Source organism: Pezoporus wallicus, unplaced genomic scaffold (assembly GCF_028554395.1).
Source record: "Pezoporus wallicus isolate ANWC-B61680 ecotype Strahan unplaced genomic scaffold, APGP_CSIRO_Pwel_v1 contig_865, whole genome shotgun sequence".
NCBI classification, from domain to species: Eukaryota; Metazoa; Chordata; class Aves; order Psittaciformes; family Psittacidae; genus Pezoporus; species Pezoporus wallicus.
In genome coordinates this window covers 2,505,198-2,529,897 of record NW_026636827.1, presented here as the reverse complement: position 1 = coordinate 2,529,897, position 24,700 = coordinate 2,505,198, and the positions used below count along the sequence as shown (strand labels likewise).

The 24,700-nt window shown below is 39.2% G+C and overlaps 1 protein-coding gene across 5 annotated transcripts; it reads left to right on the top strand.

Moving 5' to 3' along the window:
• The first annotated feature begins 190 nt into the window (after positions 1 to 190).
• RAB3GAP1 (RAB3 GTPase activating protein catalytic subunit 1) lies at positions 191 to 24,384 on the top strand. Of its 5 annotated transcripts, none has more exons than XM_057401856.1 (25): positions 192 to 378; positions 782 to 837; positions 1,752 to 1,827; positions 3,643 to 3,775; positions 3,987 to 4,065; positions 4,774 to 4,893; positions 5,472 to 5,637; positions 6,406 to 6,505; positions 8,062 to 8,143; positions 8,879 to 8,947; positions 9,694 to 9,767; positions 10,412 to 10,504; positions 11,913 to 12,082; positions 12,501 to 12,599; positions 12,845 to 13,017; positions 14,012 to 14,066; positions 14,320 to 14,688; positions 15,747 to 15,884; positions 17,387 to 17,614; positions 18,137 to 18,233; positions 18,323 to 18,426; positions 18,536 to 18,651; positions 20,199 to 20,301; positions 21,829 to 21,849; positions 23,120 to 24,384. In XM_057401856.1, exons 1-25 carry the CDS (start codon positions 313 to 315, stop codon positions 23,360 to 23,362), a joined length of 3,030 nt encoding a protein of 1,009 aa, XP_057257839.1. In that variant the 5' UTR covers positions 192 to 312; the 3' UTR covers positions 23,363 to 24,384. The 5 variants fall into 5 exon arrangements, 4 of the variants coding, with proteins under 4 accessions (XP_057257839.1, XP_057257840.1, XP_057257841.1 ...); XM_057401858.1 differs by lacking the exon at positions 192 to 378 and adding an exon at positions 680 to 697; XM_057401857.1 differs by lacking the exon at positions 21,829 to 21,849 and having other exon boundaries at positions 193 to 378.
• Positions 24,385 to 24,700: the final 316 nt, after the last annotated feature.

The following is a 24,700-nucleotide window of genomic DNA, read 5'->3' as shown; positions in this document are numbered from 1 at the left end:
TGGGTTTTTGCATGTTTTTGTGGAGTTTTGTTTGCTTTTTAAGGTAGCAGACTGTGCTGAGGCAGAAGAAAGGATAAAAGCAGTCGCCGTCAGCCTGAGCTTAACTGGCTTTGAAGGGAACTGGTTTCGATGGATGCCAGAAGCACCTGGAGGACGTCCCTGGGTTACACAAGGGAGAGGGGGGGAGGCGCAGCGGCTTCGTTTTAGGCTGAACCCGGAGCACCAGGCCCGGGGGGACACGTCAGCTCCCGGCTGACTGGAAAGGTGTATTTATTACTTATACACTTGCAGGTGCCGGGCACAACCGGCCTCATGGTACCAAGCTGTGACACCACTCGCGTCCCTGTACTCCGGCCACACGGCGACCCAGCCAGTAGAGTACCTCGTTTACCCTCTCGGGCTGTCCTTGACAGAGCCGGAGAGTCTCTGGGACCAACCCACACCCCAACTTCACATCTCCCTGAGGTAAACACCCCAGCAGGCGGCTCTTCAGCAGCGCCCGTGAGGCGCTTCAGCCAGCCGTGAGCGCGGAAGGACAGCCTGGATATCCCCACCCCACGGAGGGCACCGGAAAGACAGGCACACGTATTCGCCGCCGCCGCGGCGTGGAACGCCGTTGTGGCGATCGGCCCCGGGGCGGGATGGCTCGCACCGCCGTCCGCCTCCTTCCCGTGAGCCGATGGCGGCGGACAGCGAAGTAAGTGTTCTTCCCATCTCTTTCCCTGTGTGTTTCGTCGTGGCAGTCTTCCTGCTCATTGCTTCTCCTCCTTTCTCCCCCCAGCCCGAGTCGGAGGTGTTTGAGATCACGGACTTCACCACCGCCTCCGAGTGGGAGAGGTAGGTGCTGCCTCTGGTTCTGCTCCCGTCATGGCAGGGGGATAGCGGGTTTCTGCCGTGTCTGCCCTGGCCGCTCCTGCCTACGGACCAGTCACCTGTGCCGCGGGAGGCCGAGCCGGACGATGCCCGTGGCACCCGGAGCCTCGTCACGGCTGTTCCGGCTTGTCTCTGCGGCCGAGGCTGAGGCTGTCACTGATGAGTTGGTTAAGAGGATCTAGCCAAGCTGTTCCTGAACTTAGACAAAGCTCTGGTTTGCTGTCTGTTTGCAGGGGATTAGAATAAACATCTAGAAGGCTTATGTGGTTTTTAAGTATCTTCCTGTTATTAAAATTGTCATCTTGCAGCTGAAGTCTTTGAAAGTTAACAGCATGCAAGAAAATTAAAGGTGAAGAGTGCTCTTATAGTCTTAACGTTATTTTTTTAAAGATGCTTTTTCAAGCGATGATGTTTTTGACAAAAGGAGATAGAGATTCTAAGAACTCTGTTTTAAATCAGAATTTAGTTTATAATTTTGTCGTAAATGCATTTTGTCGGTTAATGGAGAAACAGGAGTGTGTGTTAAAAGTAATATGCTGCAATGCCAAGAAAAAAAAAATCCAACCCCCTCCAAAAAAGTGAGATTCTATAACCACTTTAAGCATGCTCATAGCAGTTGCTAAAAGTGACTGTCATTTGAAGTGTAAACATAGGAGGGCCATTTTACTTGTACAAGGAAGCAATTGTTCTGTTTTTATTCTGATAGTTTGTTGTTTTTTTTTTTAATTGCTTTTTCTTTAGTTTTTTGGTTGGTTTGTTGTTTTGTTTTTAAAGGAATTCTATAGCAGGACAACATATAGCCTGCTTTTTAGGTAGCTGAATTATAATACAGGTTTACTGTTCAGCAAATGTTAATGCCTTTCCCTTCTCCCTAATAGATTTATTTCAAAAATAGAAGAAGTATTGAATGACTGGAAACTTATTGGAATTTCTTCAGGCAAACCTCTAGAAAAGGTCAGTTACTGCTTCTTTATTTTCTTTGGAATTTGGATTACTAACTAGTAATACATGTCTATTACATGTGTTGCTGTTTTCTTAGGTGTGGCAGATAATGATTTCTACTGGGGAATTTCACTTGTAAAAATGGCAATTTCACAGATGCTTGTAAATTTGTTGGTGGGCTATTTGCCAAACAGGTTATTTCCCTGGTAAACCTGGATCTTCACATAGGGCCTAGTGATTCCTCCCCTTCACTCCCCCTTGTTTTGAATCTGGAAGTGTGGTTGAAACCCTTCTAAATGCTCTTGTGAGACCTCACCTGGAGTATTGTGTGCAGTTCTGGTGTCCTCAACATAAAAAGGACATAGAACTGTTGGAACAAGCCCAGAGAAGGGCCACGAGGATGATCAGGGGACTGGAGCACCTCCCATATGAAGACAGGCTAAGGAAATTGGGGCTGCTCAGCCTGGAGAAGAGAAGGCTGCGTGGAGACCTCATAGCAGCCTTCTAGTATCTGAAGGGGGCCTATAGGAATGCTAGAGAGGGACTCTTCGTTAGAGACTATAGTGATAGGACAAGGGGTAATGGGTTAAAACTTAAACAGGGGAAGTTTAGATTTGATATAAAAAGGAAATTCTTTCCTGTTAGGGTAGTGAGGCACTGGAATGGGTTGCCCAGGGAGGTTGTGAATTCTCCATCCCTGGCAGTGTTCAAGACCAGGTTGGACGAGGCCTTGGGTGATATGATTTAGTGTAAGGTGTCCCTGCCCATGGCAGGGGGGTTGGAACTAGATGATCTTAAGGTCCTTTCCAACCCTAACTATTCTATGATTCTATGAAATTCTGAAGGAATTCTTTTGCCCTGTCATGTGCCTTTGTCATACCTCATATACGTACAGTTGAGGTTTGCGTAGTTCTACTTGTGACTCAGTATGCTTTACAAATTGGAGTGACTTTTTTTCAAAGTCTAATTAGAGCCTTTGTAGTGCTTTCTCAGTCCTGTAAAATGCAGAGGAAATTGCTGTGCTCTTCTGCATATTAGTGCAAATATATTCAGCTGCTCTGGACTGGATGTCTACTGTGTTTCCAGAGGAATTTTACAGTTCTTTATTTTAGTCAGGGTACAGAGAACTCGTGTTATCTAATAAACTACTTTTCAACCTTAGCTGTCAGTGTATTCCAGTGTGTTTTCTTTCCTAGACCAGACCCCTCTTCTTAATTCCTAGTGAGAAGGCACACTTTACAGATTAAAGGGTTGTCCAAGTTGGTTTGTTTTAGTAGCAGCATGCAATTCTGTATAATGATGTTCTCTTCTTTTTTTTTTTCCATAGAAACTTGCCTGTGCTGACACACAGAAGTTTTGCAGATCATAGAAAAAAATTCATTTATCAGTGAAAGCATATTAAAAAATAAATATCGAGGTAGCATTTGCATGGAATGGATTAGTTATAGATAGAATCCTAGGTGGGAAACTCCCATCTTTGGGCAAAGTTGAGGGTGCATGTGCATAAGATGTAGAGTTGTGTATGAGAGGATTTATCTGCCACTTTGTTGCCATCTAATTCTGAAGACTTCCTTGGGAATATCTGGTCCTTGAAATGAGCGTGATTATTGGTAGCATGGGTTTTAGCGTTCAGCTGCCTTCATAGTGAAGTGCTTTGAGAATTTTTTCTTTTTAAATTAAATCATGCTTAGCTATTTAGTAATAAATACTTAACTGCAGAAAAAGGTGTATAAATATTATAGATCGTGTAGGTAATATACTTTTTAAGGCTTATGAATGTTAGTGTAAATTTATGTGTTCAAATAATACCTTCTTTTTTATATGCAGGGTGTATACACCACAGGAACATGGGAAGAAAAATCAGATGAAATTTCATTTGCAGACTTCAAATTCTCAATTACCCATCATTATCTTGTACAAGAACCCAGTGACAAAGATGGGAAGGAAGAACTGGTGGAAGGTAGGTGATAGTTCTCTTATATACCTGTAAAGATATTTCGGAATGTGGAATTCACAGTGTGTTGATTTGCTTCTGTGAAATTTTCTGGGATCTGATGGGTGTGATCAGATGTTCTGCTATTAGTATGCTTTGTATTCAAAAAATTGCAAATATAATTTTAAGTCAGCTGAATGGATGCTGATGTATTCTTGTGTATCAATTTCTTTTACAGATGCCCTTCCTCTGCCTATGCAGGACTTGCTGTGCATGAACAATGACTTTCCTCCTAGAGCTCACTGTCTAGTAAGATGGTATGTATGCTGCCTCTTATTTTTAATAGAAATAGGTGTAGCAATGGAAAAATCTTTTTTGCTGACACAATCATTTGCAAGTTTTTTCCATCAAAATTTAAAGCTGAAGTAAAATGATTCTTTGTACTAGACACAGGAAGGGAGTGTGAAAAAAGCCCACCATACTGTGCCTATCTTTTTTTTTTTTTTTAATATCCCTCCAAAATGTTGTTGTTTTGTTTTTTGGTTTTTTTTTTTTTTTCTGAATTTCACACACTAACTAAGCTATTTTATTTGTAATATTTAGATGTATTCTTAAAAGGAAAGGGTGCAGTACTTAAAGAAATAACCACCACCACATTCTTAGTAATGAAAATCTGTGGCACATTATAGCATTTTTCTAGAGAGATTGTCTTTGTGTATACATAGTTAAAGGTGTTATTACCATCAACTAAAAAAATCTGCAGGACTGATAGACCAGGAGGTCATCACATTATTTCGAGTACAGTGTTTGAATGCTGTTGAGCTCTGTTACTTTGTGATTTGAGAATCTGCAGCATTCCACGCCCGCTTTGTTCTTGTTGTCTCTGAAACAGGTAATCGCATCAAAATAAAAGATTCTGTAATATGTTGGTGATAATTAGGTTACTTGGGTTAAAATATTTCTAAAAAACCCATTCCAGCTGGATTGCTAAAAACCAGGAATGTGTGTTTTTTCTCTCTCTTAAGGTATGGTTTACGTGAGTTTGTGGTTATTGCTCCAGCTGCAAATAACGATGCAGTTCTCAGTGAATCCAAATGTAACCTTTTGCTGAGCTCTGTTTCCATTTCGTTGGGGAACACTGGCTGGTAGGTGAAAGCATAAACCTTCTTACATGTCTGGGTAAAACTCTAGCATACTACTGTTGTGAGGAACAAGTATTAAATTGTTAGCAAAAGACATTCAGAGTTTGTTGTATTGGCACCATAATGTTGTTACAGAGGTTTTTTCAAGTTTCCATGGGATTTTTTTTTTTTTTTTAAGATTGAATCAATGTGCTGTTTATATTCATTATTGTTTAAAAGCCTTAAAGGCTTTTAAAAACTGCTAGAAGTTGTTGGAGTAACAGGTATAATGTTTGGTAGTGGATTTCTTCCCTCTGTGTAGAAACAATAACTTTCTAATCTTCTTCAAAAAATATTTAGACTGAAAATTAGGTAACCGAAGTTCTGCATAGGGCTGTGCTTATGACAATTTGTTAGGCATTCCATTTAATGCTGAAGTTAATAGTATTTTAATTTGATTCCTATTGAGTGTTTTAAACTGTGTTGCACTAAGAGAAAATATATTCTAAAGAATATGGAATTAAGTTAAAATATTTACCTGGTTTTAGAGACTACAAGACAGTATGATGTTTTAAATAACCCGAGATATTAATATTTTGTAGTCAGGTACCACTATTTGTGCAAATACATCATAAATGGCGGAGAATGTATGTTGGAGAATGTCAGGGTCCGGGAGTTCGAACTGACTTTGAAATGGTTCATCTTCGCAAAGTGCCAAACCAGTATACTCATTTATCAGGATTACTGGATGTTTTCAAATCCAAGATTGTAAGTTTGCTTGAATGTATGTAATCGATACAAAGAATAATTATTTTATTACCTGGTTGCTTGTAGGTTTACTTCTGTCTTGGGATTTTATTTTTTGTAAGGAAGATACTTCCACTTCTGATACCAATGAAGTCTTTTTCCAGATATTGCCAGTATCTAGTGATAAAAAGTGAAAATTGGTATGGGTTTAGTCTTTCAGTGTTGCCACATTCATTCATTTTTGATTTTCACTGGCATGTGAAAAAATGTGTCCGTTTTAGTCTCCTTGTGAGAAAGCTCTCTTTCCTGCCCCCAAACAAACAATATTGCTATATAAAAGAAGGGAGGGTAGGAGTGGTGTTTTTTTTCCTATTTTGATACTTTGTAGCTGCCGAAGCTAAGTTAAGAGTAGTAACAACATGCTAAAATGTGAGGAGTCTGAGTGGACTGCTTATTTATGGAGTACTAGGGCTGACTGCAATGCTTCACAACTACTATTGGTAGTCAGCAGTCTCATCAAAATGGTGAGAAAAAGAAATCCTTAATGAAAATTTAATGCGTTCTGGGTCAGTTACTTTGGAATTACCGGTGAAATGGAACATATGAGTGACTCGTGTATTTTACCTGTGGGTGTTGTGTTGAGCAATAACTTTACTAGTAATACTTGGGATATTGCAGTTCTGATAAAATTAGGTGTAAAACAAGCTATCATAACTAATCTGTGTTAAGGCCTATAGTGTTTGAGATGATGTACTCCTTACACTGATTTTTTTCATTACTCTTTTCAAGGGATGCCCTTTAACACCGCTGCCTCCTGTTAGCATGGCTATTCGGCTTACTTATGTGCTTCAAGACTGGCAGCAGTATTTCTGGCCGCAGCAGCCGCCAGGTAGGAGATTTGTGTCCTCAGAATAACTGAAGTTAAACAACCAGTGCTAAAGAGGATGCTTGTGTATCTTTCCAGAAGATTAAAACATTTTCTGCATTACTAGGAAAGGCTGCAGTTACAACTGAGTACCATCCTACTCCCTAAGATGCTTAAAACTGCTCTGAAATCATGTCTGGCTTATGATTGTAACAGGTGTTTTGGTTAGGGTTGAGCCTAGAAATATGCTTTTTTATTAGTATCTAGAGATACAGCAATACTTCTAAAATGGTAGTATCCTTTTGGAGAGAAAGGGGTGACTGCTTGTGGATCTGTAAAGAATTGTGCCCTGAATTCCTTAGGGAAACATTTGAATTCATGTTCTAGTAGGTGCTAATGGGTCACAGGACTATTTTTCAATTATTTCCATAAAGTAAATGATTCTAATACTTCATTATGTAAAGGTATTAACAATGGGAAAATGTGTAGTTCTGAATCTGAAGTACATATACCAGGTTTGATAAGTTTATGCCATACTGGTGCTATTTAGAAAAAAGAGTGAGTTAGCTCACTTGGTACTCTTACAGTGAACTATCATATGCTTGCTTGGTGGTAACACTTTCTTCCTCAGCTGTCAAGGATTTGTTTTTAACAGACTTATTTCTATATAGATAGCGTCAGAAAATATAGACAGCATCAGAAAATAAATTATAATCTTCTAGCTCATAGGTAAACAAATCTACTCTTGCTACATGCAGTTGTGGTTTTATGTTCACTGTGAAGAACTAGACCCATACATTATTATCATCACTCAATTAGCTCTTCTCAAATACAATCAAATAATTTGTCTTTTATCTTCTCTGAAGAAGAAATTATGTAATTAAGTTAGCCAAATACTTTATCTGTTCTAATACCTCACTTATTTTATATATAAACAATTTGCCAGATGCATTTACAATCAAGGACCAGATGCTGTAATAATATTATTATAATGACATTGCAATGCATTATTACCCATTTAAATTTTTGTTCAGTGAAGGCTGTCTATTTTTAGATTATGTGTTTGAAGGATATAACATGAGAAGTGTCTGAGGATGCTGGGAGTATCTGAGATTACAAAGAATCTTCCAGATCACTGGGTTAAGTCTTTTCATAAAATTGTCAGCCTTTTAAAAGGAGTTGTTCTTTCACTCTTGCAGAGTTGTCCATGTGGAGTCTTCCTTTTCTGCTTGGAACTGATTTTTCTGCCTGAATATTTTTATGGCAAATTCGTGTCTGTTCTTGTACCAGCATTTACTCTTTAATGCTGCTTTTATAGATATAGTTGCCTGTATGAAGGGAAAACCCTTCCTTCAACACAGATACAAGAATTTTATCTGTCTTTTTGAGTGTCCTGTCGCATTATTACTTCTGGAAACAATTACTTTGTATGCTAGGATTGTGTTTTCATAGCTTTGTCACCTTAGCTGCTTAGCTGTTCTCTGGGCATCCTACATGCTACCGTCTTTTTACTGCAAAATTAGGATGATAATGCTGCTTAAAATATTCCATAAATTCTATATGTATTGATCTGTCTTTAGATATAGATGCTCTAGTTGGGGGAGAAGTTGGAGGCTTGGAGTTTGGGAAGTTACCACTTGGTGCCTGTGAGGATCCTATTAGGTAAGATACGGGTTCAGAAAACTAAACTTCCTTAATGGATGACTTAGAGGTATGTTATTTCATTTTTATCTTATACAATTAGTATGTCCCTAGCAGATATTTAATTATTCAAGTACTTAAGAAAATCTGTATAAAATAGTGGTCTAATAGCAAATAAGACCTTTTGCAAAATTGTCTAATATTCAGCATTCCTGTTGGTGATAAATTTTTCACCATAAACTCAATTTATCTCTGAAACTGTTATACTGAAATATACCTTAACTGAAGATAAACCCCCTTCATTCAAGGGTTGAACCCATTCTTTTATTTTGATGTTTGTAGAAGACTTAAATTGACAGACCCTGTGAACTGAGTCATTACAGTCCCACCGTGTCATTTTCTTAACACCCCCATCACCGCTCAGCAAATCTAAAAATAATTTTAATGTATTAGACAGTGTGTAATGCTGTAGGCAACTCATGAATGTTGTTTTTTCCTCTATACCTGGATGCCTAGAACACAATGCACTATCTCTCCTTTTGTAGAGGAGTTGTGTGTATTCCTGTATGCCAGGTACTAGTAAAGGTTAGTTCAATCCTGGGTGGCATACTGTAGAATAACCAACAGGATGCATGCCGTGAGAAAACTAATTTCTGGATGATGCTGCAAAATGCATAAAGGAACTTAAATACAAACTATCACAATTACCTGTCAAGATCTTAACATTTTAAAGATTTAAATCTTGTTTTGTTTCAGTGAGCTTCATTTAGCTACGACATGGCCTCACCTAACGGAAGGTATAATTGTTGAAAATGATGTTTATTCGTAAGTATTTTGTCTGAATTGCAGATATCTAGAATGGTACTTTATTTGTTAACTACTCCATTTTAGTGATGTCTAAAGCATTGTGCATGGCTTTGTGTGTGAAAGAGAACACGTTTTGAGGTATGCTAGGGTCTGTTGATAGAACATTTCATTTGGGGAAACATTTCGGTGTGAGAAAATATTGTAATCTCAACAGAACGTACACTTAATTTTTTAAGGTATATTTTAATACTAGACTTAAAAGTTTAGTGTATTGCATCTTTCTTGGTAAAGATGACACGGAAAGCAAAAAAAAATTAACCATTTGACTTTCATCTCCCAAAAACTATCATCAAGATTTTCTGCTATGTCTCCTAAAGAGGAAGGGCTTGTATCAGTGTATACTGATACTTAAGAAATGGGGAGGGGGAAGTGGTTTATGTTTTCATTAATGCAGAAATTAGTTTTTAACATTAGTACACTTTCCAAAAAGACAACTTAATTGTAACTGAATTGTTCTCCTGTGTTTCTTAATCATATTATGTGTGTGCATGAGAACAGGGACTCTTGCTTGCATTTCAGTGTTTGTCATGTCAGGTAATGTAGTATGTATTAACGGCTTCCATGGGCTAACTGGCTCTGACATTATGTTTACTGAGAACTTGATACTCATCTCTTGCACACTTGTGAAGGTTGGTTGGTGGTTTGTTGGTTGTTTTTTTTTTTTGTTGTTGTTGTTCTTTATTTATTATTTTTTTCCTTCAAAGTGACCTGGATCCTATTCAAGCACCCCAGTGGTCCGTGAGAGTCAGAAAAGCAGATAACCCTCAGTGTCTGTTGGGTAAGACATCAGCATTCTCCATCTTCTCTTATAGCTTTTAAGCTATCCAGTTGTGAATTTAGGACTGAACTGTTGATTACCTAATGACTTATGCTTCCTCAATCCCCTTACTTTTTTGAGTGGACAGTATTTTGGGCTTCTTTTTCAAGATGAGCTTTGCAAAAAAGTTTCTGTTTTAAGTTATTCTGCATCTGTGTACTGTAAACGTCATTGCTGTTCTTACTTCACCGGATTCCAGAGAGTAAGCATTTACTGTGTGTTCTGTGAAAATTAGATTTCCTAGTATCTTTACATTTCATGAAGTGCCTTCTGCATATATCCATTTCCTTAGCTGAATTGATCTGACAGGCAGGATTGGTACACTGGAGAGCTGTGCAGACAAACAAATAATATGCTGCAGAAGCTTCATCTTGCTTTGGGTGAAGTGGATTAAGCTGCCTGCAGAGCTGTGCTCTGGAGAGGTGGCTGGTAGCTGGTTAGGTGTGCATTTTCCTAAGCTTTAATCAGGTGGTTCAGAATAAATTTCTGTGTTCTTTCAAATGAAAGGATAAAATTTAGAGTCCCTCGGGAATCAGTTTGAGAGTGAGCGTACTGCTCAGTGATATTTTTAATAGAGCTGCTGAGAAACAAAGTTTTTTTTATAGGTGACTTTCTCACTGAGTTCTTCAAGCTTTGCCGTCGGAAGGAGTCAACTGATGAGATACTTGGGAGGTCTGCATTTGAAGAGGAAGGAAAAGGTAAAACTAAAATCTTGTTGATTTGTGTTACTTGGTTTTAATTGTTTCATGTTTTACGTTCCCTATCCCCGTCTGACTTGAGATCTGTCAGCATTTATATTTAAAACTCTTAAGCATTTTCTGTAATACTCCTAGGCATTTTCTGGTCAGTGCTACTTGGTATAAGGTCTCATGAAATCTAGGTAAGCTTAGCTCCCAAAGTCCCAGAGGACTTTTGCCTCTGTTACAGTTGTTGTGGTGTTTTGTTTTTTTATTTCCCTGACTGGAAAACTAGAGTTTGAAATTTGACTAGTGTGTATTTTTTAAACTGCTTTTCTGCTTTTCGAAGTACAGCATGTTGCATGTTTTAACGGTTTAAAAAGTCTTCTTAAAAATCTTCTGTTTGAAAGGCTGTGCTGACATACTCTCTATTTTAAGGAATTTTAAGGGGGACCCCCCCCCCCCCAGATGAACCAGAATTATCTGATCAACAGTTCAGACTTTATACCAACAGTGTCAGTACTGACATCCTTTTGATGTTTGTGTCCCATTCTTTTGCTTTTCTTGCTGTGTATGGTGAACATTCCCTTCCTTCCTGCCTCGTTGCCTTTTCTTCCCTCCAAATAAGGCCTGTATGAATGTATTTTCTTTGGTTATACTTGGTCTTAGTTTTGAAGTAGCTCACTAGTTATCTTAAAAAGGTATTATGATGAGTAGGGTATCTATTACTTCCAGTACTTGACGTACAGGCTCTTTAGCCCTCTTTACCTCTTAATTCTCTTGAAATGTTTGCCAGGATGAGGTTATTCAGGCTGCTGGTAATTATTAATTTAAATTTGTCCGCCCTCTTTTAAAAAGTGATTATTTTATTGTAAGAGAGATTCTAAAGGTTACCAGCAGCAGCTCTGGAAAAAAATGTTTTGACTACTTTATCTTAGGACTTTAAAACAGAATTATGCTTATACCATGTAAGGTCATACATATGTAGTGATTAATACTAGGTTTAATTAAGGCTTATTTGAAGCTTTACCATATGCTTGAGCAATCTTTGTTACACAATACCAATGAATTCATCGTAGGTATAAACAGCGTTTAAACGCTGGCTCTTCAGCAGGCTTTTGCTGATACCCTGCCAGTAATTGTCTGCAAGTATGCAGTGCTATTACTGTAGGTGGCAGGAGCAATACAACCAACTCAGTCTAGACTTCATTCAATAAATTAAATCAAGGGCAGTCTGTGTCTTCTTTATGACTCCAGTCTGCTTTGTGGGTAAGAATATTGACTGGAATGTGACAGCACAGGCATGTAGCTCTGGTAACATGGTGTTAAAAATCAGTACACGATAAACAGACTGAATATGGCAGGTGAATGTTTAAAGAGAGAGGGTCTTGTGGTGTTATGTTTTGATTGGGTTTATTTTATTTTATAGAGGTTGCTGATATTACCCATGCTTTGTCGAAGCTCACAGAGCCAGCACCAGTCCCAATCCATAAATTATCAGTCACAAATATGGTTCACAGTGCAAAGAAAAAAATTCGCAAACACAGAGGTGTAGATGAATCACCTTTAAACAATGAAGTTCTAAACACTATTCTTCTGGTAAGTGAGCTGGCCATGCACATCCAGTTCATTTAAAACATGTATTTCATGCTTCCACTGATGCATTTTTTTTTGTCCCTGCCCATGGAGCGGGGTTCAAACAAGCTGATATGTAAGGTCCTTCCTAACCCTAAACCATTCTGTCATTGTATAGTTTTGCTTACCATTTGTAGCAGAATTATAAATTAAAGTGTTTGTCCTTTCCATTATTTGAATTGCCTTTATCAGCTTCTTGAAACAGCCAAAGTTGTTACCATTCTTTCCTGTTTAAGTGGACGGGAAATGAACTCTGCTAACAGTTTTTAATTAAAAGATTCCTGGTATGTAACCAGCAGTAGCTTTATGGAGAAAGTGGGAAAAGCAGGGAAAAAAAACTGATGGAAGTTTGGATTATTTTTTTTTTGTTTGTTTATTCAAGTTCTTATTTCCTGATGCTGCTGACAAACTTGCAGATGGATTTGAAAGCAGAATTAATACTTCAGCAGGAAACAGTCCTCCTTCAGAGAGTGAAGATTATGTAAGTTTAACTGACTAGCACTCATGAGAATGAGAGTGCAGTTTTGAGTGTGTTCATACAGACTCTGCTGTGGTTGTCCTGTCTTATAAGAGAGAATTTTTGGAAAGAGAATCTTTTGGTAGTAATTGTGGGGTTTTGTTTTTTGTTAGTTAGCCACTTGTATTGACAAACAGGAAAGATCATATAACGTTGGAAAAAATGCCATTGTTCCTGTATTTTCTGCTTTGTTTTATTTTTTTACATAGAATCTCTTCAGTCAGTTTAAATCTGCTCCTTCTGATAGTCTGACTTACAAGCTAGCTTTATGTCTTTGTATGATAAACTTCTACCATGGAGGAGTAAAAGGAGTAGCACATCTTTGGCAAGAATTTGTGTTAGAAATGCGCTACAGATGGGAGAACAACTACCTTATTCCAGGGTAAGACTTTTTTCTGTCACTGTTTTGTCACAGAAAATATTCTCTCTTTCAACAACAGAGCGAGTTCACCATGACTTACGAAGCATACCGGCTTGTTTTCCAAGTTGTAAATGTTATTCTCTATTTTTACTACCCTACTCTTCCCTAAAACTAGAAAGGGTAGAGAGTAGGGAAAAGCACCTGTGCCTTCCTTTGAAAACTTCACAATGCTTGGGAAAGCTCAAGGTAAAGAACTCATTCACTGTGTGAATGAGGGTGGAGAAAAAAACTCAGAGCTTATCCAAATGCTTGGCTTCCAGTTCGTATTATTTAAATACAAAGGAAGGAACTGATTTGGACAGAAACACCTTAGCTTTGTGGTGGAGTTTCACCACTTTTCTAAGGAAGCTGTTCCAAGTTCCTGCTGATGTAATAGCCTTTTCAGGCAGCTAATGCTGTCTGAAGTATTCCAGCCCTTCCAGGTTATGTCTGCTGTAGTAGAGCTTGTTGCAGACTGAATGAGGTATTCTGTCAAGATAAGGCATCAGTGTAGAGCAGAAATACATCCTTTTTTAATGATTGGACTGGCCATTTGTTGACTAGTTTGTACTTCTAGATAGTTACAGTAAGGGATAAAATAGAAGCTGAAATATATACAGATCACCCTACTGTATCACTGCAGATTTAAAAGTAAAGTCAAAGGTGCTTAATTTTCTTTGAAAACTTTGAAACGATAGACTGACCAGGAATGCAGGGTGTGTCTGTTCCATGCCAGTGTGAATGATCTCTGAGCTTCAGAAATGACCTCTAGAAAATAAATGTAGTTTAATCTCTGGGCTTGTTCAGTCTCTAGCTTTTCTGCTGAGAACATATAAGAGCTGCACATTTGAAATGGTGGGGGTGGGTTCAATGTGGATATTTGTCCCTCTTTTCTATTTCATATGATTTAAGACCACATATGTGTGAAAGATCCAACTTTATAATTGATAACGGTTACACTTCTACCTTTTATTAGATTAGCTAATGGCCCTCCAGATCTGAGATGTTGTTTACTGCATCAGAAACTTCAGGTAAATATCCCAAATTTAAGAATGATTTTTCTTTTTCCTAAGGAAACTGTCAAATTCATAGCAATTTTTAGCTAAATATGTTGTTGCTGTGGATTTAATTATGCTTGTATTCTTGGGTCTGGATTTCTTGGGAAAATATTATAGCAACAAGTTCAATATAATTGTCTTTTAGAATTGTAAGAAATTTCTGGGGACTCAAGTTTTTCTGACCTTGGTTGTTGGTTTTTTGTTTTTCCCCCCTTTAACTTGTTAGATGTTAAACTGTTGCATTGAAAGAAAGAAAGCAAGAGATGAGGGGAAAAGGGGGAGCATGTCTGATCGTTCACCTGCTGGTACTTCTGGTGATGCTGGAAAAGGAGCAGACCACTCTGGAGATAATCCTGATAAGGAAAAAGAAGTTGGCAAATCTTGGGAATCGTGGAGTGACAGTGAAGAGGAATTTTTTGAATGTCTAAGTGACACAGAAGATCTTAAAGGAAATGGGCAGGAAAATGGAAAGAAAGGAGGAGCAAAAGAAGGCAACAAAGAGCCTGTAAACGTAAAACCAGAAGGTCGTCTGCATCCGCATGGGAAGCTGACACTGCTGCATCCAGGAGAGCCTCTCTACATTCCAATAACACAGGTTAGGTAGCAAGAGCTGAGCCAGATGCGCAATATGACTCTCATACAGTATGGCTCATACCTAGGATTGTGTAATTGTATGTAGTTTGCAGATTATAGCTTTATCTGTTATTAGAATTGCTAAGTATTTTTGGCCTAAGGTCTTGGCTTCCATTTTTAAAACTTGAGGTTGTTAAATTGAAATCTCACATGCTCTTTTTTTTTTATTTGAGAATGGGTCTTTTTACCAAATTTCACTCAAAACGATTCTTTTTAAAACGTGACTTAAGCTGTCTTGCTTGCCTTAAATTTAGTTTTCTTTTTATTTCCAGCTCTCAAGGCATTTTCCATCATCTCCTTTCTTTATTTCCTGTAAAGTAGGAACTGCTGTGGGCCTTCTACCCTGAAGATTTCTAGCTAACTGACTAGAGTGTTGGATCAGATTTTCTGCTACTTTCTCAACTCCTATCTAAAAGCTGTAGTCATCAGGTGTTGGTACCGTTGTCTAAAGCAGGTTTATCATCAAACAAGTAGAACTATTACCTGATACAGACTTTCTTGCAGAGTGACTAGAGATGAAATAGGAAGTGCTGGCATCAGAGGAAGTCATTTGGAGTCAGTGTGCATGGAAAATACAGTATTTTTCATTCACTTGGGAAAAATTGTTTTTAGTGAATATTGCTTTGAGTGGGCAAAAGCATGAGCAAACATGTAGGCAGGCAAAATAGTGTCAATTAATTACATGCTGACAGTGGCAACAACAAAAATTCTACATTGCTTTAGGTATCCATCTCAACAAAACAGTATCAGTCAACTGCTTCCTGCACTTGATCCAGATTTTGGCATTTTAACAGTTACTTCATACTCCAGTTGTTTCTTTTTAGCTTCTTTTTTTGTTTAGTGTCATCTTCAAATGCACAGCTTTAGGATAAACAATTTAAGCATAGAAAATTATGGTTATTTCACTTGAGTACAAATAAAGTTGAATGAACTTTTGGTGACAGGGAGCTTTCCAGTCTCTTTTCCTTAATAAGGGCTAAGTCTCCAAGAGGCTATTTGTAAACTGTTTCCATGTTACAGGAACCAGCGCCCATGACTGAAGATTTGCTGGAAGAACAGTCCGAGGTACTGGCAAAACTAGGGACATCAGCAGAAGGTGCTCACCTTCGGGCACGCATGCAGAGTGCCTGCTTGCTCTCAGATATGGAGTCTTTTAAGGTACTACTACTTAAAAATTCTGTGGGACTGCTTTCTTCTCAGACTCTTGCTCATGTTGAACAATTTGGAAGGTTTTTCTGACAAATGTTTTTTGGTTGGTTTTTATCCTCCATAAAAGTTTCATAATAAATTGAAACTAAAACCCTACTGATAAAACTGTTAGAACATGTCAAAGTCTATCTAGCCTGTTACACTGTAATGTTCCATTAAATATGCAGAATGTCTGTGGGAAGGGAAAATCACTAACAAAACTTACAGCTGAAAGATTGGGAATTGGAAACTTGGACAAACACATGCCAAATGATGTCAGAAGAAAACTCTGCCTCAGAGTCCTGAATCAACATCACATGTACCTGCATCCCACAGCCTTGTAGATTTCCTTTAGTGTCTCTCTTACCTGTATCTAGTTCTAAATGCACCTTTAATCAGACTTCAAAAGGTTAAAATGTAAAGGTGGTAAAATAAAAAAATCTATTGACACATAATTCTGTATTTGGATTTGGGGAGGTGGACATAATTTTTATGTATAGTTGAAGTTGTTTTCTTCAGTAAGAAGGGTAAGTTACTACTATTTAGAGGTTTTATACAGCTGTTCATCAAACCGGACTAGCTGTGGTTTTGGCAATTTGCTCCATTTCTTTTCTGAGCTCTGCAGAGGGAGCTAAGAGCACGTAACACTGCTGTCATCAAAGGATCTCAGAACTCAAAAGAGATTGGAGGTTTTGTCATGAAATTATATATATATTGTTGCTAATTATTGTAGTGTTACTCTGTAGTAAAAGGATACAGATGTACTGTAAAGTAAAACGACAGAATCAGTTTAACAGTGACATGTCAAATATATGTAGGAGTTTTATTTCTATGGTGCAAGTGATCTGAAAAAATAAGAATATAGAACCATAATCAAAAGTGGAAGTGAGTCCTTGATAGGAGCATGGAGCAGAAAACTTTTTCATGTTCTAGACCTATGGATGGTTGTATTTGTGTCGACATTGCATCTATAAGAAATGAAGTTGGTTTTGATTGGGGGAGATTTATTTTTTGAAGTTCCTTTTTGAAGAAGAAAAGGTGAATTTTGTTACTGGAGTGTTACAAGGTGGAAAGTGAGTGCTGAAACCATATTTATGCAGCCCAATATTTCTTTTAGGCTCAGGCTGTTTTTATCTAAGTCTTTAACGTCATAAGCTTCTACACTGAAACAATAGTGAACATTAATATTTATTGTATGTCAGGTACCAGACAGAAGCTTGCCTTAGGATTATAATTTTGATATTGCCAGAAGAAGGTTTCTTTGGTTTTGTTGATGGTGTGTGTTTTACCCCTTGCTGTCATCTTGATTTATGCTTTATTCCTTCACCCTCCCAGGTCTGGTGTCTATAAGCCGAATTCCCAGAGTTTTTGTTTCTAGCCTATGCTCTGCCCACTGAACCCTATGGCTTTCTATAAAGGTTATCCTGGCTTTATGGAATTTTTCAGACACAAATTTTATCTCTTCATTCCAGGCAGCTAATCCTGGCTGTTGTTTGGAGGATTTTGTGAGGTGGTACTCCCCTCGGGATTATATTGAAGAGGAAGTGGTTGATGAAAAGGGGAATATAGTAATTAAGGGCGAGCTGAGTGCCCGAATGAAGATTCCCAGCAACATGTGGGTGGAGGCCTGGGAAACAGCCAAACCAGTTCCAGCCCGGAGGCAGAAGAGACTCTTTGATGACACAAGAGAGGCAGAGAAGGTAAAAAATGTTCATGGCTATTGATAGTCTGATCTGTAATGCTTATAACAGCCATTTTTTTTTTCCTCTTGGAAGACTTAAACAATAACAAGTTGTTGCATTATATTCTTGGAGTTATTAAATGGATTTGTACATGGCTTAGGGTTAGAAATTCTTAGAACATGGTTCAGAAATTCTTGGTGCTGTACAACAGTATGTTTGAAATAATCTAAAGAGGCATATTCACAGTAATTCATAAACTGTATTAGGTATTTCTTTGAATTACTAGTAAATAAACCACGTTTTTATCTGCATGTATGTGATGGGAAGCAAAAGTGTTCCTAAAATATGGTTTAGTTTCATTCTAACCTTTTGGGACTACAATCAATCACAGAATTCATGTAAAACTCTGTATTGAGTCCTGTCTTACAATGGTGCACCTTTCTTGTGAATTCTTTGCTGCAGGTGCCCATCTTTTGTAGTTAACCTTATCTTTGGGAAGTAGTTTTGATGGCTAATATATGAAATATTCTAATGTTCTAGGTGCTTCATTACCTTGCAGTTCAGAAACCAGCTGACCTTGCAAGGCATCTCCTGCCTTGCATCATCCATGCAGCTGTACTCAAGGTAAAGGAAGAAGGTAAATGATGTTTAATAAATTATCAAGATATTTTAGGGTGAACACTGGTGCAATAATTACAACTTCTTTGTTTCTTTTCCTCCTAATAGAAGCACTAGAAGATATATCTTCAGTTAAGAAGATTATTAAGCAGATAATATCCCATTCCAGTAAAGTTCTACGATTTCCCAGTCCCGAGGACAAGAAGTTGGAAGTAAGGCTTTTGTACAGGCTGGGGCTGAAAACCAAATAGGTATTTACACTGTTCCCAGGAGTGCTAAAAGAACAGCTTTCTAATTTTTTGTTTTATGAAACTCTTGCAGGAAATCATTGCGCAGATCATGAGCGTGGAAGCAGTCATTGCCAGGGCCAGGTCTCTGAAAGCAAAATTTGGGGTAGAGAAATGTGAAAATGAGGAGGAGAAAGAAGATCTGCAAAGGTGACTGATTCCTCTTTTCTCCTACCCTCCAGAAATACTGAGGAATGCTGTTTTAGTAACTCTAAACATTAGCTGTCCCTGTCCCTAGGCTACCTAGAGACGTTAGGTGTGGGTATCCTAAATGCTCTTCTTAAGTAACCATCTCTTTGACAACATCTAGCACAGATTGCTTTAATGGAATTTGTTTTTATCCTGACAATCCTGGGGATTTCATTTATATTTTTTCATGTATGTGTAAGGTATACTTAATGAACTTTGTTACAGAAGAGGTAAAATTAGGAGGACTAAGGATTTAGTATTTTCCATGAGTAACATGGAATGAAATACCCCCCCCAAAGTTACATTTTCTTACAATATTTCTTACATTTTCTTACTGAAACACACTACGTGGAACCATGTGAATGACAAGCATCAAGTCATGTTTCACTGCTTCACTACCTGCTGACATTATTTACTTAGTGCTGAAGATGACTAATACGTAATTGTAAAAAACCCATGTTAACTTCTCACTGCTGTGCTGGGGGAGGGATGACAGGGAGAGATGGCATTTTAGTAGCACGTGTTGGGAGTTCAGAGGAGTGACGTCTGACCAAAGTAAGATCTCTATGCTCAAAAAAATCTTGTTGTGTTGTTTGGGACTGTGTACCCTGCAGTGATGGGGGTAATCAGCTTCTTGAGAGTAGCCACAGAATCAGAATTGTGTGGTTTGTAAGGGACTTTGAAGATCATCTAGTTCTGTCCCCCTGTGCCACAGGCAGGGACACCTTCCACTAGACCAGGTTGCTCCAAGCCCCGTCCAACCTGGCCTTAAACACTTCCAGGTATGGGGCAGCCACAGTTTTTCTGGGCAACCTGTTCCAGTGTCTCACCACTCTCACAGGGAAGAACTTCTTCCTAATATCTAATCTAAATTTCCCCTCTTCCAGTTTTAAAGCAACTCCCCCTTTTCTGTCACTATCTGCTCATGTGAAAATTCCCTCTCCAGCTTTCTTGTCATCCCCCTGTATGGCTGACACCGTGAAGGCTTGTCATGTTGAATTTAGACATCTGCATTAGGAGCCTGGGTTCCATTTAGTTGAGAGGAGATGGCCTTTCAGAGCCTCGGCTGCAGCCTGACTCTGCCTGCTGCTGGAGTTGCACTGCAAGCAGCCCTGTAATTCTGTCTTTCCTGACCTACGTGGGAGGCTGCTTTGTTCATCTTAGATTTGACCTACATTAACTGTGAAAGAAAGCAGCTTGTATTAGCATGAACAAATGCAATAGGAGGGAACCAAGTGAAGGCTGAGGGAGGTGTCTTCAGGGCAGAGGGAAACGAGTAAAGGGATGAAAAGGTGGCAATCGTGTTTGGGTGGGATGCTGAGCAGTAAACGTCAGGGGTTTTCTCCTTGCGCTTTTAGAGCAGAGAACTTCTGTGAATGTCTACCAGTTCTTGCTGGGTACTGGGTGGAGAGCTCCTCACAGGAAATAGTTCTGGCTTTAGATGAGCAAACTAGATACAGCTGAGAATTAAACAGTTGTTTTTCCTTCTCAATAACTTGTACAATCAGATTTGTAAACTGTCTCCTGGAGCAGCCAGAAGTGTCAGTTGTCGGTGCAGGAAGAGGACCTGCTGGCAGCATTATTCACAAGCTGTTCGTGAATGCTCAGAGGGTAAGGGCAAGCTTGATTGTTTTGCTGACACCTCTAATTTCAGCAGTATGAGGCACCAACTTATCATATGATGCCAGTTTATTTTGTCTGCATATATGCACGTATTGTCATAAATGTGCTTGAGGGGTTTTTTTGTGATATTCAGCATGATTTTGGCAATAATGGAACCTTACAGGATGAAAGAAGTGACCTGGGATGTCAGACACTTAAAGCCAGCTGGGTAGATAGAGGTACCATTAATGTTTGATTTACTTCAAATGGTGACATCAGTAATGCTATTATGGCACAAATTTCTGCTTTGCTCCAGTTACATGGTATATGCAACATCACAGCAAGAACAATCAAGTGTGTTGATTGTTTCACATAGGAATGTAGAGAAACACGTCATAATACTCAGTATTTTAGGAGTAACTTTTTAACTAAGGCTTACACTTGGAATACTTGAGATTTCTTCTGTGGAAACCAGGGTGCCTTGGAAGTTTCAGGCTCTTTTCAGTACTTTACATTCAGTTTACACACTGCCAGTGTCACACCTGTTTTCTGGAAACCCTTTCCCAGATGACATTGGTATATTCCTTTCTCTCTTAAGCAGTCTTTGTAAAAATTAGCTCTAAATTACTGATTTCAAAACTTCTTGGACTGCATTAGCTGCCAGTTTCTGTCAGAATTGCACCTTCTCATAGCATCAGATTATCTAACTAAAATTTCACTACAGTAGTAATAGATAGCATAGTGTTGCAGGCATCTTAGAGCCTGAAATTTCATATGGAAATCATTGCTGTAAAAAATGTCATTTTTTAAACACTTTCAAGGTATGGATGCTTTTATAATAATCTGTGTTTTGCAACTCAGCTTAAAACAGACCATTCTGAAAACAGACCAGTTATTCTGAGAAATGGAAATCGGAACATTTGTTTTATCTCTCTAGTCTTTACGGAAAATGTGGTTAAACACCTCAACATGTCAACCAGCCATACTTAGGCTTCTCTGTAGAGCCCGAGATAGGCCCCTCTGTGTGCATGTGTATGTGCTTGCCTTTTTAATATTGAGGCATTCTGGTTTTAAAGCTGAGTAAATGTTTTTAGCATTTATGCTTGATAATGTAAATTTCTAGGGTTTTATCTTGTTTGAAACATCAGTAACTAAGGCTAGGTTACAGGTACTTATCACTAGGAGCTGGTGGCTCTTAATTAAGCCTTCTTAGTGGGACAGGAGCAAACTTGGTACAAAACCCAACTCATGTTTCATCTACCATGATTTATTTTAGAAGAGAGTTGTTTGGTAAATAGAAGTTGAATTATTTCCATGTTCGTTACATTTAGAACCTGGACTGTTCTCCAAGTTGTGTAAAATTTGGTGTATTATCAAATCTTCTCAGGAAAATTGTGATAGCAAGTGCATGTTCTTGGGAGTAGAGTGCATGATGTCTCTTAAACCTACAATCTCCTTCTAGCCTCTTGTAAGTCACCTCTGACTTGCCTTTGTTTCTATCTTTCATCACTGGTTCTTTTCTCATCCCTTTCCAAGCTGACTGAATCTTCTGATGAGGTAACCGACTTTGTCCCTCATTTCCCACTCATCTTCCCTAGCTTCATAGAGTTGAACCTTTTGGTAGATAAAGTACAGCAGCCTGAGTTAGTTTGTACCATTGTTTACATATTAAGCATAAAAATAGTTCTGTGTTTCCAGAATGGTTTTTCCTCATTCACAGACTTATTTTTAGAGCCTACAAGGTAGTGAAAAGAGAGAAAGCTATAAAAAAACAAAAACCAAACCAAAGTAATTTCTTCAAGCGAACATTAACAATTTCTGATGCTGAAATACGTGGAGATGCCCTTTGTATTCTTCTGTTGCCATCACTGAATTTTGTTACTTGAACAGCCAGATGTTTTGGCGGGGAGGCAGTGACGGACAGGACCTGCATGTTGCAGTTTGGATCCCAGCAACTACTGACCTTTTTGGACAGAGATGCAGAGAGGTCTGAGGAAGAACTGGGGTCATTGCATGAAGAAGTGTAGCACAGGGAGCATCTTCTCCATTGGTTTCCTGGAACTGTTCCTGCACAGGCCACAGAGCTGAGCAACACCGGGTCCTGCTGTTCCTGGGGAGCACAGAGGGGTCGCCAGGGGGCTAGGAGGGATGTCCAGTGGGCTCTGCCACACTTTGGTGCTGCTGCCAGTCTTGAGTTGTGTGCCTGTTAGGGTATGGGGGTGTATACTTATGTACATATTATTAGGGAATGTTTACTGGACTGGCATGGAGCATGCTAGCCCTTCTTCCAGTATTCAGACTTCAGTGTTGCTGCTTGCTGGCTGAGGCAATGAGTGTCAATGGAGATTGGTGCAGTGTCTCAGTTGGTCTGTAGTGTAATTTTGGCAAGCCTCTATCTGGTCATGGAAAGCACCTATCCAAGTAGTACTCTGAGTCTGAAACGGCAGGTGATCGTTTATCAAGACTGCAGTGGTGGCACTGTTTTTAAAATGAGGCTGGCTTGGCCTTGTGCAGCCACATGGGCTAAGGAGAGAGCCCTGATTGTGAAGGGGTCATTTTGTCTTATCAAACCCCTTGCTTCATGATGCCAAAAAACCAGGAGCTTGATCTGGGCTGAGCTTCACCATCCACACATGGAATTTCTTCCATTTGGCTGTGTGCAGTTTATTTCTTGACATCCCATTAGTGTCTTGCTCTGTGTACACCTAGCACCTTCTGATATGTTTGCCATTTCTAACCTTCCTCTCTTCCCTCTTAAGAGACACTTTTTGAATCCTAATGTTGCGAGACATCTTGCCCTGTAGTTACACCCCTGCTCTTACTTAAGGTTTCTGCAGTGCCTCCACCTGACGAGGACTTGAGGAGATCAGGTCCAGCAGAGGAGCGACGACCCAACACAGGGGGTGTTGCAGACTTCCCACCACCTACAGGCCGGGAGGTGATTCTGCGTACGACTGTCCCCCGCCCAGCCCCCTACTCCAAACCCCTGCCCCAGCGCATGTACAGTGTGCTGACCAAGGAGGACTTCCGACTTGCAGGTGCCTTTTCAGCAGATACAACATTCTTCTGACGGCTTGGGCTGCGGTCATCTTGTGTGTCTTCACAAGCAGCACACCCTTAGTTTTCCTTTGGGGAAAAGGAACGTTGCAAATAGACTGGCTTGTGAGGAGACAATACAGTCATTGTTAGAGAGTGTCATATTCCCAAGAACAGAACTGAAGTTGACAGTGAAGGATGCCTGTAAGCAACTCTTAAGTTGGAGGTGTGGAATGGTTTCATGAGTAGTTCTGATCAGATCTTTGGGGATGAAAGCTTTGCAATTTCCTCTCTGTCCGAAGGGAGTCATTTTATTTTGCATTAGCTTGTTTACTAAAGGACATGAATGGGCTGTATGCAAATACTGCATCTTGAAATTCATGATGTGCTGCTTTACAGTTCTTAATCAGACTTTATCAAGTGACAGTAGTAATCTACTTAAATTGATGTGCAAATACTAAGTCATTTGTATTTATTGCTAATCATAAGTATTGAGCCCAGTATTATTTTGGTTAATCACCAAGTTGCAAGTGCTTCTACAGTAGCCTTATTTTTATTTCAAGTATACAGTACGTTCTAGTTCATGCTAAACTCTCCTAGCAGCGCAGCAGTTGTCCAAAAAGATCTTGTCTTCGGCACTTCTCCCAGACAGAAATAAATAGATCTGGGGCCATAAACCTGATATGGTGAGGTGGATCACCTGTGGTTTTGAGTACTTTATGCCCTTCCCTGCCTGTGAGGGGCAAAGCTGGACACAAAGGTCAGGCATGGAGGTGTTTTACTGCAAGCAACTTGCTGGTATGTACAGAGTCCATTGGAATGCAGTACGTGTCTCTGATCTGATATGGTGAGACGATTCTGTGTCCTGCTGGAAAATAACCCCAGTAGATATTGTGTAAATACTACCTTGTGTATGTGCCAATGTTGCTTCACAGTGATCTTCATGTGTTTTAATGAGAATTGGCAAAAGATCAGCATCACTTTACAAACTGAAATGTAAAACCAGCTACAGTATTGTTGACATTACTGAATAAATCCAAACTTAGTAGTGGCTCGTAGAGTTCTTTGTACACCAGCAATGATTTGTTCTAAATATTTTTTAAATGCCATCCTTGCATAACTTGACCTAGGAACAGCATTGTTTGTGACTACATTAAGTATAGACATCTGAGTTCTACCTCAAGTAGTGAGGTTCCAGGTGTTACCCTAAAACTTCTTCTGAGGGGACAGGGGCGAGGTGCAAGAGTATTTCCCTCAGATTAAGCTGTATCACCTAGAAAAAAAATCTTCAGGATAAAGAGGAGTTAATTTTCTTCAGCGAAGATCTTGTCAAGAATTAGTTCTCCAGGCTGTGTTTACCTGAGGGAAATGC

What these genes read in the sequence shown, in the direction of transcription:
- RAB3GAP1 (XM_057401856.1), top strand. Translation starts at nt 313, where the DNA reads ATGGTACCAAGCTGTGACACCACTCGCGTCCCTGTACTCCGGCCACAC. An exon ending in GTTGAAAATGATGTTTATTC is followed by an intron (nt 8,948 to 9,693) that starts GTAAGTATTTTG and finishes TTTCCTTCAAAG; the next exon opens with TGACCTGGATCCTATTCAAG. An exon ending in ACACAAGAGAGGCAGAGAAG is followed by an intron (nt 17,615 to 18,136) that starts GTAAAAAATGTT and finishes CTAATGTTCTAG; the next exon opens with GTGCTTCATTACCTTGCAGT.